General features: G+C 40.3%; 1 protein-coding gene across 2 annotated transcripts in view; it reads right to left on the bottom strand.

Annotated features, from left to right (window-relative positions):
• The window catches only part of MEGF9 (multiple EGF like domains 9), an 84,761-nt gene extending 67,652 nt beyond the window's left edge, over positions 1–17,109 (bottom strand). Inside the window, exon 1 of one of the 2 annotated variants that reach the window (XM_059657819.1) lies at positions 16,334–17,109. In XM_059657819.1, coding sequence (XP_059513802.1) covers positions 16,334–16,934 — 601 coding nt within the window. In that variant the 5' untranslated portion in view covers positions 16,935–17,109. The remainder of the gene's footprint in view (positions 1–16,333) is intronic. The other variant, XM_059657818.1, reaches the window with a different exon arrangement.
• Positions 17,110–17,656: the final 547 nt, after the last annotated feature.

The following is a 17,656-nucleotide window of genomic DNA, read 5'->3' as shown; positions in this document are numbered from 1 at the left end:
ACTGCTTTATTTCATTCCCATCTGCTTTGGCAATGCAGCTCAGTTTAGTCAAAAGAAAAAAGAACACAGACTTTTAAGTCAGACAGAGCTGGGTTTCAATTCTAGGTCAACACTCAAGAACCATATTAGGCTGGTACTATTATACTCAAGTTACATATGATGGTATAGAAGCCCGAGGAGATTATGTGACTTGCACTGTGTATCTGCATGTTGTATTTGGCAGGCTCTCAAAAATATCAATGTGTAACCAATATAAAGTTGAGTGGTCATGTCTTTCTATAGGCCAGTCTTATTTTTACTCTACTGGGTCATTTGTGGCTATGGCCTGATACCTTCAAAAGATCCCAGAAGAGTATACATCTGCCAGAACTGGACAATGGCTGTTTCAGGGATTCCTTGGAGTTCTATCTTTGCATTTGCTTTTTGAAAACAGCTTCCATTTAGTCCAGTTCTGAGCACTACTATTCCTGTGTATCTGCAACATGTCACAGGATAATTCTGGCCACTCTAACCTGGGCCACTCTGACAAGGTAAGATGTGGTCAAGCACATTAGTATTACTCGATACCTTAGCACTACCTGTTAGAAAGGTTAACTTGTTACGATGTGCAAGTCTTCCTGAATACCAATGTTTTGCCAGTCTACAGACGCTGTCAAGAAACCTGGTAAATTTATTAATCTAGAATTGACAAAGTTTTCTCTGCTGTTTTTCAAACACTGTAAGTAGGTAATAAAAACTATTAATAATAACGATAGCTAACTGAGTATTTAGTATGTGCTAATTATTAATCTATGCTGGTTATTAAACACTTCTGAATTGTTTTAAATGCATTAATAACTTAACCCTCTCAATAACACTATTATTCATTATTGCTTTGATTTGAAAGTTATAACCCTTTTTTCACAAATTTCAGAGAACAGAGATCACTGTATGAAATAGATATCTGTTTCCTGAAGGTCAAAGCCATACTTTAGCCCAGCACCTAGGCATTTTTTGGCAATATATGTGCTAGGCAGATGGACACCTTGATTTCTCTCATCGCAGAATTGAAAATACTAAAAGACTGGCTTGGTTTCAGACTGCTTTGGGCTTTCAGAGACCACTTGAACCCAAGAAAAAATCATGCTTGTGCTGGAACAGACACAAGAAAAATAATCACAAGTTTAGTTCTGGCAAGGAGTACCAAGTCTCAAGAAAAGCATCATATGGAGTCTGAGATCTCTATTTAAAATAGATTTATGTTCTTTTTGGTGACGTGACAAATAATTTAAATGTGGTCAATTTTTCCCCATTTTGATCTGTCATATACCTGACTTTTTAGAACCCACACCTGTTTTCATAACAAATAAGTGACCTAATTTATTGCTGTGAGAAATGAAGCAATGCATGCAGTAATAAAATGTTAAATTCAGTCAGTGATTAAAAAGCTTTATGGTATAGTTTTTTTTCTGTAACTATTAGGAGACACCTAATATAGTAGCTTGAACAGAGTAAGCACTCAGAGTTTGATCATTTAAATTACAGTAATAGCACCAAAAGTACTACTTTCAACTTAATTTGAAAAGTGTTCCATTTCACAGTGCTAAGTATTTGAAATATATTACATTAAACAACAATTTCAAAACAATACATCCGAAAAAAACCAAGATGGCGGCATAGGTTAACGCCGGAGATTGCTGCCTCGAACAACCACTTCAAAAAACAGCTAAAGACAGAACGGACATCATCCAGAACCACAGGAAGGCTGGCTGAGTGGAAATTCTACAACTAGGAGGAAAGAGAATATCATACCCAGACTCAGAGGAGGCGCAGTGCTGAAGTGAAATACTGAGGTGTGGAGTGCGCGCAGAGCGGGCTGGTGGCAGAGGGCGTGGTTGTTGTTTTCAATCGGGAGGGAGTTTCAGACTCTGAGCTCCAGATCCAGGTGAGTCTCTAGGGACCCAGACTTAAACAGGAGAAGCGGGACTGTCTGGCTTCGGTCGGAACTCGAAGGCAGCTTTCTCTCCGAGGTTTGCAGCAGTTGCTGGGACTCTGTGAGGCAGAGCCCCTAGGGATGGAACTGAGAGCAGCCATAACTGCTTGCTCCGCCCGCCCTGTAGATCCCCAGGGACCTGCCCCGCCCAAGCCCAACACAGAGCCATTTGCCAAATAGCCTCAGGCAAATGCTAGATTAGCACCGCCCTAGAGATCCAGCACAGAAGCTCTCCCACTGCAGACATAGCGGACTCTCATAGCCAGTTAGCCTGGAGGTCAAATCACCCCCGGTATTGCCGACAACAATCAAGGCTTAAGTACAACAAGACTGCGCACAAAGACCACTAGGGGGTGCACCAAGAAAGCATAAAAAATGCGGAGACAAAGAAACAGGACAAAATTGTCCATGGAGGATATAGAGTTCAGAACCACACTTTTAAGGTCTCTCAAGAACTGTCTAGAAGCCGCCGATAAATGTAGTGAGATCCTCAAGAAATCTAATGAGACCCTCGATGTTGTGATAAAGAACCAACTAGAAATTAAGCATACACTGACTGAAATAAAGAATATTATACAGACACCCAACAGCAGACCAGAGGAGCGCAAGAATCAAGTCAAAGATTCGAAATGCGAAGAAGCAAAAAACACCCAACTGGAAAAGCAAAATGAAAAAAGAATCCGAAAATACGAAGGTAGTGTAAGGAGCCTCTGGGACAGCTTCAAGCGTACCAACATCAGAATTATAGGGGTGCCAGAAGATGAGAGAGAGCAAGATATTGAAAACCTATTTGAAGAAATCATGACAGAAAACTACCCCCACCTGGTGAAAGAAATAGACTTACAGGTCCAGGAAGCGCAGAGAACCCCAAACAAAAGGAATCCAAAGAGGACCACACCAAGACACATCATAATTAAAATGCCAAGAGCAAAAGATAAAGAGAGAATCTTAAAAGCAGCAAGAGAAAGAAACTCAGTTACCTACAAGGGAATACCCATACGACTGTCAGCTGATTTCTCAACAGAAACTTTGCAGGCCAGAAGAGAATGGCAAGAAATATTCAAAGTGATGAATACCAAGAACCTACAACTAAGATTACTTTATCCAGCAAAGCTATCATTCAGAATTGAAGGTCAGATAAAGAGCTTCACAGATAAGGAAAAGCTAAAGGAGTTCACCACCACCAAACCAGTATTATATGAAATGCTGAAAGGTATCCTTTAAGAAGAGGAAGAAGAAGAAAAAGGTAAAGATACAAATTATGAACAACAAACATGCATCTATCAACAAGTGAATCTAAGAATCAAGTGAATAAATAATCTGGTGATCATAATAGAATCAGGGACATAGAAAGGGAATGGACTGACTATTCTTCGGGGGAAAGGGGTGTGGGAGATGCGGGAAGAGACTGGACAAAAATCGTGCACCTATGGATGAGGACAGTGGGTGGGGAGTGAGGGCGGAGGGTGGGGTGGGAACTGGGAGGAGGGGAGTTATGGGGGGGGGAAAAGAGGAACAAATGTAATAATCTGAACAATAAAGACTTAATTAAAATAAATAAATAAATAAATAAATATAAAAATAAAAAACCAATACATCCATACAGAATTACCTCAATGGTAGGGAGGGAGATAAGTATTGATGTAAAAATATTCTGTAGTTACCACTAAAATGTTAACTTTAGTTGTATCTGGGTCTATTTTGTCTTTATATTTCTTTATATTTTCTAAAATAAACATATATTATTTTTGAAATCATAAAAAAGATTAAGTGGAACCCATTCTAAAGAGATCAACTAAAAGTAATACTAAAGATCTACAAAAGCATAAGTGATTTATTTTATGAGTTTAATATGAGATAAGGATTATTTTATTTTCAAGGTAGTACAGGAAGAAAAATAATACTTTAGGATCCCAAATCTTTGGAAAATACCAATACAAATTTGTTAACTACAAAATAACATAAAAATATTTTTGCATAAAGAAGCCCCTTAAAAATGCATGTGTTTACTTCTTTGTTGTGTTTAATCAAAAGCTATCTTGTTCACATTACACTGTAAGCTACATAAACCATGTAATCAGGAAAGAATACCAGAAAACAGTTTGAATTCTATAAAGCCTTTGTGTTGAGAAAAGCCCACCATAATTTACACATATAACTTATCAAAAACCTTGGGAGACTGGAAGTAGCAGGCTTCATGTTATAGTCAGAGAAACTAAGTCACAGAGCCATTTAAAAATGTGCTCAAGAACTCACAAAGTGAATGGAAATAAAAACTGAAATGCAGTTCTTCTGACTGCTATTTCACTGATTAGTTTGCCCGTGGTTGGCAAACTGCGGCTCGTGAGCCACATGCAGCTCTTTGGCCCCTTGAGTGTGGTTCTTCCTAAGCCTTAGGACAGTGATGGCGAACCTTTGAGCTCGGTGTGTCAGCATTTTGAAAAACCTTAACTCTGGTGCCGTGTCACATATAGAAATTTTTTTATATTTGCAACCATAGTAAAACAAAGACATATTTTTGATATTTATTTTATATATTTAAATGCCATTTAACAAAGAAAAATCAACCAAAAAAATGAGTTCGCGTGTCACCTCTGACACGCGTGTCATAGGTTCGCCATCACTGCCTTAGGAGTACCCTAATTAAGTTAATAACAATGTAACTACCTATATAGTTTAAGTTTAAAAATTTTGGCTCTCAAAAGAAATTTCAATCATTGTACTGTTGATATTTGGCTCTGTTGACTAATGAGTTTGCTGACCACTGGTTTGGACCATTCAACTCAGCCTTCATGGGCAAGTTTAAGCAACAAATTAACTTAAAAACTAAAACCAGTTGAACAGGATAGGTTTGCAGGCAACATACCAAGAATTCAGTATAATAATACCCAACAGCTAGATTGCTTTGTGTTTTTGATACACTTTATAACTATTCATTAACTCACACAACATCAATGGATGATGGGGCCATATTGTTAATGCAGATCATATAGAACAGACAAATCAAAAGACAAGGTAGGATTATAATGAATATGAAGTCAAATGAGAAGTCTATGGCAGAAAAAGCCCAATGGGAAGCTTCTTCTAATCAAGCAAGCCTCAATAAACAATAAAATTATACTGGAATATCAATCATCTCCTCTTATCCCCTATTATTTCCATTAACCCTTCCCAAACAACTATTACATCCCTGTAAATGATAGGACTGAAGGGAATCTAAAAGGTACTCAATTCATCCAACTTCCTTCAGAGAGACGAACATCTAAACTTTCCCTAGAATATTTTTGAAGAAATTTCACCTTTAAAGACCGTTTCCAAAATTAAAATGGTCATAGAGAATACAATTTTCTCCTTACAGTTAACTGTTACTCCTAACCTCTTCTTTTTGCTCACATACATCAAGTAAAAGCACTTTTTAAAAAAGATTTTAAAAAATAAATAATTAAAATATAGTAAGAATAAAATTCCTGGTAATATGACAGTTTCTGGGAAGCATGCAAGACTGAAACAAAAGTTTCCAAAGTCAATCTAAAACTAAATAAAGGTTATTTACCATTCTCTAGCCAGGTTGAACACATTCCTACTCCTTATCATTTTCCCTGTGACTAATCAGAATACATTCCTTTTTCTAATTGAATAAATTCCCTTTCCCTCAGAGCTTAGCTGTCTCCCTGGCAAGGATATCATATAGAGCTGCTGGTATATTACCAGAATAAAAGCAATCCCATATGATCTAATTGCAAAACATATGGGCAGACTGAAACCAAACTTTTGAGAGCTCTATATCTTTAAAGGAAGATCTAATCAAAGACCTTCTATTAGCAAAGGCTATGAACCATGACATAAATTCAAAATTTGCACAATTTAAACAAGAACTATTTTAATAAGCTATTTTAATTAATTTTTAAGTGCATGCTTTAAATTCCCTAGACAGAATTAAATGGATAAAGAACCACTTCTGTTTTCATTCTCTTCTAGATCCCAGTTAAACCTTCCCAAAGGTACCAAATCTTAGATGTCATCCCTACCATATGTCTAAGATTTGTCAAGCCTCAGGAAAGTTTCCTTTCTTCCGTATTGTCTTCAGCAATCTCCTCTCTTCAGAACCACAACTCACTGAGACTAAACAACTATCTCTGATGCAAATCAAAATTGCTAAGTCAATGACAGAAATTATAATTAAGTGGCCCTAGGTAATATCAACTAACTTGATGTCATGTAAATAAATGCTTACCAACCTTATCACAACTTTTTTCTATTTTTTATTTATTTTTATGATTCTGAAATTAAAATTAGATATATTCAGAGGAAATTTCAGAAAAATACAAAGAAGATAATTAAAATGACCCATAATCTCATTATTTAGCTTTAGCCACTATGGCAGTGGTCAGCAAACCATGGCTCTTGAGCCACATGTGGCTCTTCGGCCCCTTGAGTGTGGCTCTTCCACAAAATACCACGTGCGGGCGCACACGTACAGACAACATTGTGGAGTGAAAGAAGATGTAGTGTCGAGGATTGAGAAAGGTGTGTTGAGATGGTTTGGACATATAGAGAGGATGAATGAAAGGAGATAGACGAAACAAGTATACAAGACGAGTGTGGAGGGAGAGTTGGAAGGGGTCAACCTCAGCGAACGTACCTCAATCAGATTGAGGACATTTTTAGCAAAGGCCAGTTTAGGAGTACCCTAATTAAGTTAGTAACAATGTACCTACCTATATAGTTTAAGTTTAAAAAATCTGGCTCTCAAAAGAAATTTCAATCGTTGTACTGTTGATATTTGGCTCTGTTAACTAATGAGTTTGCCAACCACTGCACTATGGTATATTAGTATATTGCTACTAAACATAATATAATTATTTTAATGTTTGCATAATAGTTCACAGATTACTATAATTTCATTATCGTAGAAATGTAGAGTAGAAAAATTCCTATTTCAAAAATCTTTACTGAAAGAAACCCAGCATATAAACCAGATGAGAATGGAGCTGACTAAATTGTGGATGGTGATTTGGGGGTGGGAATTGGGGGTGGAGGGCCCAGAAGTAGAACCACTTGACCTCCCAAACACATCCAAGGAACCCTAGGTCTCAAAATAATACAGTTTACTAGTAAAAACCACAAATCTAGTCTAATTCTCTCACTTTACAGATGTAATTACTTGCCCAAGATCAGAACTGGTGAAAGACCTGAGAAATAACTTACAGAAAAGTGCTCCGCTTTTCCAACTTAGCTACTCTTTGTACAAAAGTTAGCAGGTGTTTATTTGTCTATTGCTGTTCTTCCTTTCCTTTAACTGAGAAAAATAGAAGGGACAAAGTTATGTAACAAAATATAAATAAATAATGTAATTTGCTAGATTTCAAGGAACTCCATTTGCCATAAGTAGTAAAGGGGAAAAGAAGGAGAAAAGTTCATTTCTAAACTATAAGGGAAGAGGCCAGGAGATTACATTATTTTCCTTAAGAATACACTGCAACTGTAGTATAGCTACAAACCATTCCTTCTTTTTTACTCATTCAATCATCAACTATTTATTGAGAATCTAATCGATGCTGAACACTTGGAATACAATTGAGAACAAAACAAACAGAAGTCCCTGCCCTCAAGGACTTTATAAACCTGACTAGAGGCCTGGTGCACAGATTCATGTACCGGTGGGGTCCCTCAGCCTGACCTGCACTTTCTCACTATCCAGGACCCCTCAGGGGATGTCGGATAGCCAGTTTCAACCTGATCTCTGCAGGCCTGATCCAGACAGGAGGGAGCCCAACCCCCACAGGCCCGATCCAGACAGGAGGGAGCCCAATCCTGTGCATTGAGCATCTATCCCCTGGTGGTCAGTGCACATCATAGTGACCAGTCAACCAATCATTCGGACGTCTGGTCGCTTAGGTTTTTATATAGATAGGTTTAAGCAAGCTACTTTATAATTCTAAATCTAAATATTTGCCATCCATAAAATAAGGATAATAATATTTAACTACTGCATTGTTTAAGAATTAAATAACATGCCCTAACCGGTTTGGCTCAGTGTAGAGAGCATCGGCCTGCGGACTCAAGGGTCCCGGGTTCTATTCCAGTCAAGGCCATGTACCTTGGTTGCAGGCACATCCCCAGTGGGGAGTGTGCAGGAGGCAGCTGATCGATGTTTCTCTCTCATCGATGTTTCTAAGTCTCTATCCCTCTCCCTTCCTCTCTGTAAAAAAATCAAAAAAATATATTTTTTTAAAAAAAAGAATTAAATAACATGTGTGTAAAAAAAATCCTGGTAAGTAACTGGGCTTGTAATATGTGCTCAATTAATATTAATTACCTTTCCTGATGAAGTGTTAAATATTAAATTAGAAATGAGAGGTGAAAGAGTACCACGTCTCTTTGCCACTGACACACTGATTTGAGGAATTACAACTAAAATAATGTTAAGATAATTCCAAAGAGATTCCTACACTAGGAGAGAAGTAAATCATATTTCAATCTGAAGAAGTGAGATTTACATGAGCCCTCTCAATCAAGTTCTGCAGTTCACTTTTGTTACCTACATCACCATTTACTTTCAATGAATACTGGGCTTTTTCTATAACACTCAGCCCCATATTGTACCTAGGAAATAAAATGTAAAGTAAGCAATCCTTTTTTCCAAATACCATTTTCCATCCTATAAATATGGGTAAGCTAAACCAAAGATTTACATTCACAAGATAAACTTAAAAGACAACAGTTTGAAATACAAAATATCAAATGTGAAACCCACAAAAAACCTGTAAAGATTTTGTCAATACTCACCAATAAAAGTACCAACAGAAAACAGAAGCTTAACCTTTATTCATTCAAGTAATACTCAGAAATTAACAAAATATGGATGTCAAAGTCTTGGAGATTCTAAGAGCACCTTGTAAACTATAAAACACCGCATACTTATTCTTTATTAGAAGCACTTTGTTCACTATTAACTTTAATAAAATCTCTATAGGGGACATTTTGTCATTCAAAAGAGCAAACATTTGTTTCTCAACCAAATTAAACTCTTTATACTGGTATACAGCACCAATCCACCTACTCTCCAAACCAGTTCATATTATTCATTAATAGAAAAAAAATTGCTACTTATTCAAAGTATTTGATTTTTTTTAATTGAGACAGATAACTTCTGTTAAGACAGTTTTTTCTGTATTGTTCCTCAGGAGAATGGGTTAAGGGGAGGGAGATTGGAAGCTGGGCAATAAAGAAGACCCCAGAGCAAAACCAAAACTTTCCTCTCATTTTTTTCTAGTTCCTTTTTTCAAAAAGGGATAGATAAGTAATACCATGTTTTATATACCATATAAATGATGACATTTTCTTTTCAAGTGGGCTTAATAATCTAAATTAAATAGAGTAAAAACAAATTCAAAGGAAGAAAGTCAAAGTCACAGAGAAAGACAGGTTTTGTTCTGAGTGCAAAGTGTTCAACTCTGTGCACCCTGTTACCAGGACATCTTCAAGGACCTTTTGTTCCTCTAGAAAGACTTCTTGGAAGAATTGAGCTTTGAGAAGGCACTGAAGAAGGACAAAGTGGTAAATTGTTACATAGAGAGGATAATTTGGTTCCTTAAAGAGCATGAAAGAATGGATGAGGCTAAGAATAAGAGATAAGAGTGAGAGGAACATATAGGAGTTTAAAGTTAAAAAATAAATTAGCAAGGGGAACGAAAGACTTTTTTTAATGAAGAAAAAGTAATAGGAAAAGATATCACCTGACAATAATAGTGATCTGTGGAACAGTGACATTACCAGAGGGATTATTTTGACACAAATTTATCACATGTACTTAGATACATCTAAGAGGATAATTATTTTGAGTGGACTTTTACTGTGATCCAAACACATATGTATTCAGACATAATCTTTATCTTTTTTTGTCACAATTTTTGAAAATCTCCCTTCAAGGTTACCAGTACAATTAGGGTAATTGTTTCTACTGAAAAACAGATAAACCATAATGTTTTCTTGAAAAAAGACGAAGGGACCACAGAAGAGGTGTCTGTAACATGATCTCAACATTAGTAATAAAGGTTATCATATCATATCTAAAAAAAAAATCAAAATCAAGGCAAAAAAACATAAACTAAAGCTATTTATAACTAAAAATATCATCTAACACTGTCTTTCAGCCAAACACAATCTTATATTTCTATTATCTTCTGATCTATTAAGTGCCCTAAAGCAGTAATCTCTCTACCCATAATTTACCCATCAGTAAAAACAGCACTGTGATACTTTTCTTCCATTCTTTTTATAAGGGTGCCAGGAAGTCTGGAAGTTAACATATACATGTTTAGAAATGCTGAGATGAAAGTAATGCACACTTTAATTTTATGGGTCTTTAAAAAAAATTGAGATAAAAAGACCTAGTCAGATTATATCAATGTGTAAATTTTCAACTAGCCAGAAGGCTTCCTGGGGACATAATTCAGAATAATTGAAACTAATGTTCTGGAGTTTAACTATTATGTTCCAGAAACTAATCAGACTAAGGAATTTCTACAGAAAGCTAGGTATTTAGCCTAGAAATAAGATATAGTGAATTTGAGATGTCTTGGGCCTGGCCCTAAAATGACTACAGTTAAATTTTTCTCTGTCACAGACCATATTAGAATCAAATCAAAGGAAGAATTAGAGCTATAATTTAAAATCACAGTTGTAAAACAGAAAACATGAGGTGAATGAATAGTGCACAATTGAGTAAAGGGAATACATGCCAGAGAACAGTGTGGTGTTTTTTTCAGTTTAGTATCCAAGAACCAATATTTTTAGCAAACGCTTTCCTCTTCTCTACTATGTAGCTCCTCCTTTTTTAATTTTTTTATCCTCACCCAAGGATATGTGTTGTGTTGATTTTTTTTGTTTTAGTGTTTGTTATTGTTTTTTCAGAGAGAGAGAGTGAAACGATGTGAAAGAGCTACATCCATCAGTTGTTTTATATGGCCTAACCGGGGATCAAACCCAAAACCTAGGAATTGAACCCACAACCTTTTATGTGTACAAGATGACGCTGTAGCTACTTCTTTAAATGTCAATAATACAGATTCTGGAACCAGAACAACTTGGTTTGAATCCAGGGTCTGTCACAGCTAGGCTTCTCTAAGCTTCAGATTCCTTATCTACAAAATGAGGATAATAATAACTTGATTACACCTAATTGTTGTGAAGATTAAAAAATCACATATGTGAAGCATTTAGAACATTGCCTGGAACATAGTGAGTACTATATGTGTTTGTAATTACAATAACAGTGGTCCACAATCCCTCAGATCTGATGCTAAATACCAGAAGCTCCAAAAACCAAATTTTTTCTGTAACTCATTTGGCAGCAAAACCTGAGCTGAAAAAAATTCAAGGCTATTTATAGTCTTTATTTATCCTACTTGGTGTGAATATATATGCATTTTGCCACAAATATTTTAATGTGCTTGATTATAGGAGACTGCCCCAGACTTCACTAGGGTGTATTTATTAACTTTCTAAAACCTAAAAAATTCTAAATTGTGAAATACATCCAGCCCCACAAGTTTTGGATAAGATTATGGACTTACATTACCTTTGGAGTCTGAATAATTTCTATTTCCTTAAAATGAATGGCATATTCTTAAATAACTATAAGCAAATAAGACCCTGAGTTTAGCAGTAGAGAATTTTAAGATGAAGAAAACATTTCCCAGTACAGTTAGGAGCATTATCAGAACGTTCCTTTCAAATAAAATCCATTTGTAATAATTTATGTATGTGTCATAGTAATCAGATTTTTCAAACTCTAAACAAGGCCTATTCTCTTAATTTAGATCACAAATAAATTATTAAGAATCTTTGGAGGGGCCTGAACTGGTTTGGCTCAGTGGATAGGGTGTCAGCCTGTGGACTGAAAGGTCCCAGGTTCGATTCTGGTCAAGGGCATGTACCTTGGTTGCAGGCACATCCCCAGCAGGAGGTGTGCAGGAGGCAGCTGATCAATGTTTCTCTCTCATCGATGTTTCTAACTCTCTATCCCTCTCCTATCCTCTCCATAAAAAATCAATAAAATATATTTTTTTTAAAGAATCTTTGGGGGGGGGCATTAATGTGTCCTCAATCATGCATACCACATCATTATAGAACTTTTGAGCTGGAAGAGACGCTTGAGAACTAATCTAAACTATTATTCCTTTCCTTCCAAACTGTTTAACATCCATAAAGTTATTCTCCCCTATGAGGTAAGAATAACCTGCTCTAACTTGTCCTTAGACTCTGGCTATAGGAACACCCTGTAGGTGAATATGAATAAACTGGGTGGGGTACACCAACAGACCTGGGATCTAAAAGGATGACTTGAACCTAGCATAATAAACCTTACATGGTTAGCAAATGCTTCAGCTTATACTTTAAAAAAAAAAAAAAATTCCAAGTCCAGAATAAAGGAAGATTCATCTAGCACATGTTAAAAAAAAAAGAAAAAAGAAAGAAAGAAAGAAAAGAAAAAAGACTTATCTTAATGGACTCAATGAGTCAACAACATAGTGTGGCTGCCAAAAAAGCTACTCTTGATTAGGAATAACTACATCAACCGTGGTATAGCATCCAGAAAGAACGAGGTAACTGCCCTCTCCGCTACAGCTAGTACACATCTGGAGTATTTTGTCCAGCTCTGTGTTCCACACTTTGGAAGAGACACAGAAAGATTTTAAAAGTTCAGAAGTGGGGTGACCAGGATAGTGAGGGAATTTGAAACCATGTCACAAAAAGAACAGTTGAGGGAGCTGAAGGTATTTAGCCCAGACTCAGAGGGAACATGATCACTGTCCCCAAATCCCTGAAGAACTGTCATGACACAGAGAGAGCAGACTTATTCTGTGTGGCTCCAAAGGGCAGAACCAGAACCAGTCTGTGTTAACCACAGGGAGAAATATTTCAGCTAAGTCTATGGAAGTATTTCCTGAAATGTAGAGTCCCATTAGGAGGTAGTGGTAACGTTCTATCTGACCCTAAAGATCCATATTTTTTTCTCCCGTAGTCCCGCATTCAATCTTGGCTGCCACAATCAGACAGAACGTGCAAGGACCCTTTTTTCTTGCATCTGCACTAGAACCTTAGCAGCAGACGGTAACTGCTCCAGCTCTGTCAAATAGACGCATTAAAGGCCCATAACCTTACAAATCAAACATGTGTTATCACCTCAGTCTCTTACTGTTGTTATAACTATTATTCTCTAGTATCACAGCCTCTCCTTTCACCCTATTTAAAATGTCCTACCTAACCAACCAATCAGCCAAATGTTTTGCCAGCTCTGTGGGAGGAAAAGTGCCTACTTACTGGGCAATTAGTTTCAGTTTGCGATCAGAGTCCCTGTAAATAAAAGAGGGCCCAAACTGAGGGGCAGGAAGGAGCTCTCAGCTAGACCTCCATGAAAGAAATTCTTATTAATTCAAAGAGCAACACATAACGTATTATCAAAGGCACTCAGTACTTAGAGGAGCATTAAAATAAAACACCCTGTACAACCATCTTCCCAAATGCCAGGGTATCTAACTTTGTAAGCCAAACCAGGTCTCTCAAATTCAGGTGGAAGTTTTCCTTGTGTCAGAGAGATGTGCTTACTGTTTGAAGTAAACTAGAACCCATGCTCAGATAAAAAGGCTGCACCCGATTATATCACTGTAAAGCTAAAACTGCCTATTAATATGCCCAGTCAGTTCAGCCGCTGAGAATCACAGGCAATCCATAGTGAATTCACAGAAAAGTACAAACTACAGAAAATTTAAAAGACAAGAGTTACCGAAGTTGGGCATCCTCCTAAGACTTTTGTGACCCAAATACCACCACAGACATAGGTATATGTTAGTCCTTGAAAAGCCTTGAACAGTTCAGATCGCAAATATAATCAATCTTGCTTTACTTCATCTAAAATTTATCTGGAGTCTATAAAACTCCAGCCAAAGTATTAGAGAATATAATATATATAATGGACTCAACAAGAACACATTCTTCTCTGTGCTTTTTAAAGTGAAGCCCAGAAGCAAGCTAAGTGTCCATAATAAGAGACTAATTAAGTTATGATACTTTTCTACAACACAAAAGGCAACTGTTAAAAATAAATAAATAAGGTAGATCTCAGTACTAACATGGGGCAGCGAGGGGGGCATGATACATAGTTAAGTGAATAAGCAAGTTGCAAAACAATATATACAGAATTATTTCATTTAAAGTTTTTAAAAACTATTTTATATGAACTTATACACAGAATTTTTTTAATTTTTTAAAATATATATTTTTTTTATTTCAGAGAGGAAGGGAGAGGGAGAATGACTTAGAAACATCAATGATAAGAGAGAATCATCGATTGGCTGCCGCCTGTATGCCCCCCACTGGGGATGGAGCCCACAACCTGAGCAGGTGCCCTGACCGGGAATTGAACTGTGACTTCCTAGTTCATAGATTGATGCTCAACCACTGAGCAATGCCGGCCGAGCTATACCCAGGATTTTCTGAAAACCCTGTGTATAAGGTCATCTATGCCCAGAAAAATGTCTGAAAAGAGATCGAACTATTAACAGTAGTAACCGCTAGGGACTGACTGGAACCTGGAGGCAATAAAGGAATGACTTTCACTTGGTCCTTGGAGGGCCTCTGTTTATTTGTAGTATTTTTTGCAAGTGATGGTTACATTGTGATTTAAAAATAACAACACAAAGATAATGAAAGTAAAATAACATCAATTACACAGACTTATTTATCATATACTGACCCTTCAAAATAAGTGATCTTGCTACTTAAATGCTACTGTGTGCTTCAAATTCCAGAAAGTCTAATTCATCCTTTTTCTATTACACCTTACTCAAACAAATAAAAATCACCACAAGTCCCTACTAGGTTTCTCAAATGTTTTATCACACACACACAGCCTGATCATAAGGATAACTAACACACACGTTACTACCACGCTTAACTCTGCACCAGGAACTGCTCTAAGCACAATAAATGTGTTAACTTATTTACTCTTCACAGCAATCCTATGAAGAGTAAAGTGCTGTACTATTATTATTTTCATTTCACAGGTTAGGATTCAAACCTAAGAACAGGCTCTCCAGAGTTCATACTCTCAACCACTTGCTTCCTGTCTCTCAATAATACGTCAATCTCTCCATACGAAGGCCAAAAAGGATTATATTCCAGCAGGCTAATACACTCCTGAAGCTAGGAGAGATGCAATCTTGGCTTCTTGTGAGTGAATAATCTGCAATGCCAAGCTTGAACTCAAGATTCAAGACTGTATTAAGACTAATAATCATGTGAGAAACTCCGCAAATTCAATTACAGTCCAAAGTCCATACCTGACTCCGCAGTCAATCACGGAGCCTAAGAATTAGGTCAGGGATCCATTAATGTCAAGTACAGCTAGGCAAACGGTTTGGACAAGGTAGGTGTTATTTGTTTAGTTCCAAGCCCATTTTAGATTTTTATTTTTTTTAAAAAAAGGAGAGAATAGAAGTAGTCTCTGACTTTGCTTGAAGACTTCAACCAGCAGGAAGAAGAGCCTTATTTTCCATGTAGACTCAAACAGAAATCAGCATTTATCGGCATCAGCACATTTAACACTCTAGCTTAAGGGAAAGGGAAAAAAGGACGTCCCTGCTTAAATTGTGTATTTGTCCAAACACATTGACCTTGTATCTGAGAGAGAGGGGGAAAAAAATGGTGCAAGGAAGGGATTTAACCTAATTTATTAATGTGCTCAACCTAGATACACACCTGTCCCAAATGACCTCCTGAATCCACTTATTTCGGGGGGTGGGGCGGTGTTACAATATCTCTCTTTTCCTCTTTTGGCCTCAAGTGGTCTGTACTACTATTTGTCAACAAAATGCTCCGGGCGCCCCTTCCACCTGTCACACGCACCTCTGATGTTTATATAAACAAGGAGAAATGAACAAGAAACTGGGGCTTCGGGAGGAACCCCTTAGACTCAGCTTTGGACTCGCTGGCTGACGGGGATATTGTCCTGGCTTTCAAACTTCCCCAATGACCCAGGCAGAGAGGCAGGATGGGCGAACCGAACCCACAAGTTGGTGCCCATTCTGGGCGTCTGACCAAGGCCAGGAAGCCCCGTGTGGAGGGAGGTGCGATGCCTCCCGCCCGCCCAGGGGGACAAAAGACTTTCCAGGCTGGGGGTGGGAGGCAGGCTGGCTGGAGCCTGCCCCCCGCACCCACTTGGGAGTCCGGATCTGGGGAGCCTCAGGGACAAGACACGGTCCCTCCCAGCCCACAGCCCATCCTAGACCCGGGGCTGGGGTCGGGATGGGCAGCCGCTGAGCGGGTCCGGCCGGGCGAGGAAGCGCTGGGACTCACCTGGGGGAGGGGGCGGGGGCGAGGGGGCCTCGGTGGCAGGTGGGGTGGGCGGGACGCGGCTCCGGGGGACGACTGGCGTCGGGGTCGGTGGACGACGGGTCGTGGGCGCCGGAACGGTGGTCGCCGCAGGGGTAGTCGGCGCCGGGCCGGTGGGCGCCGCGAGGGTGGTGGGCGCGGGTCCGGTCGTCGCCCGAGGGGTGGTCGCGGTGCTTTCCGCCGCCGCAGGGGCGGTCGACGAGGGGCCGAGCGGCGCCGGAGAGGTGGTCAGAGCGGGTCCGGCCGTCGCCCGAAGAGGGGGGTTCTCCGGGGACCCGGCTGAAGAGGTCGCCGTCAGGGGTCGGTGGACAGTAGTGCGCGGGGGTCCGGTCCTCGAGGTCTGGGCCGTAGTAGCCGTGGCCTTAGAGAAGGGGTGAGTGGGCTCGCCCTCCAGCCCCGGGCTCGGTGACGCGTCCACCTGCCCCGCGGCCCCGCTGCCACCGGTGACATTCCCCGCCGCGGTTACTGAGGCGGCGGCGGCGGCGGCGGCGGCGGCGCAGCACAACAGGGCGAGGCCGCCCAGGCTCGGCAGGCTCCTCATGGCGCGCTCGGCTCCGCCATTCATTCATTCAGTCATTCGGCCGGTCAGTCATCTTCTCCTCGCTGCACTCGGACCAGGGAAGCCGCCGCAGCCGCCAGCGCCAACGCCACCCGGCGCACCATCGCCACCTCCCTCTGACAGGCGGCCGGCCCCGCGGGCGGGCCCCAGCGCGGAGGGAGCGACCCGGCCGAGCGCGGACAGCCCGCCCTCTCCGATTGGCAGCCCCGTCCGACCAATGGGAGGCCACGCTCTCTCACGTGACACCTCCGCGCCCCAGCCTCTTTGTAGCCTCACGGGCCAATCAGAGGGCGTCAAGAGGAGGGGGCGGTGCTAAGGCTGGAGGAGGGTGGCGCGAGCCCCGCTCCGGCGGATTCGGCTAGCGGCAGCGCGGCTTTGTCTGCCCGAGGAGCGGGGCGCGGGCCTCGGGCACCGGGCCCCGCGGAGCAGACAAAGGACGCGTCCCGCGCGGCAGGCGCCGGGCCAAGTCGTCTGCTCCATTGGGCGGCGAGCGCGACCCGGGGCGGGGATTCGGCTCTCGGGAGCATCCCGCCCTCTCGAACAATGGGGCGCCGCGCCGCACCCGGGTGGGGGACTGGGCTGGAACCCCGGCGATGGGCGAGGGCGACAGCAACAAGGATGTAGAGTGCAGCATTGCCTCTGCTGCCCAAGAGAGCCCGGCCTCGGCCCTGCGAGGTCTGCGCTGCCATTCCCATTTCAGAGATGGGGAAACTGAGGCCCTGGTTGAG

Source organism: Myotis daubentonii, chromosome 11, assembly GCF_963259705.1.
Source record: "Myotis daubentonii chromosome 11, mMyoDau2.1, whole genome shotgun sequence".
Classification (NCBI taxonomy): Eukaryota; Metazoa; Chordata; class Mammalia; order Chiroptera; family Vespertilionidae; genus Myotis; species Myotis daubentonii.
Note: the sequence above shows the minus strand (reverse complement) of the source record. Positions and strands in the feature narration are given on the sequence as shown.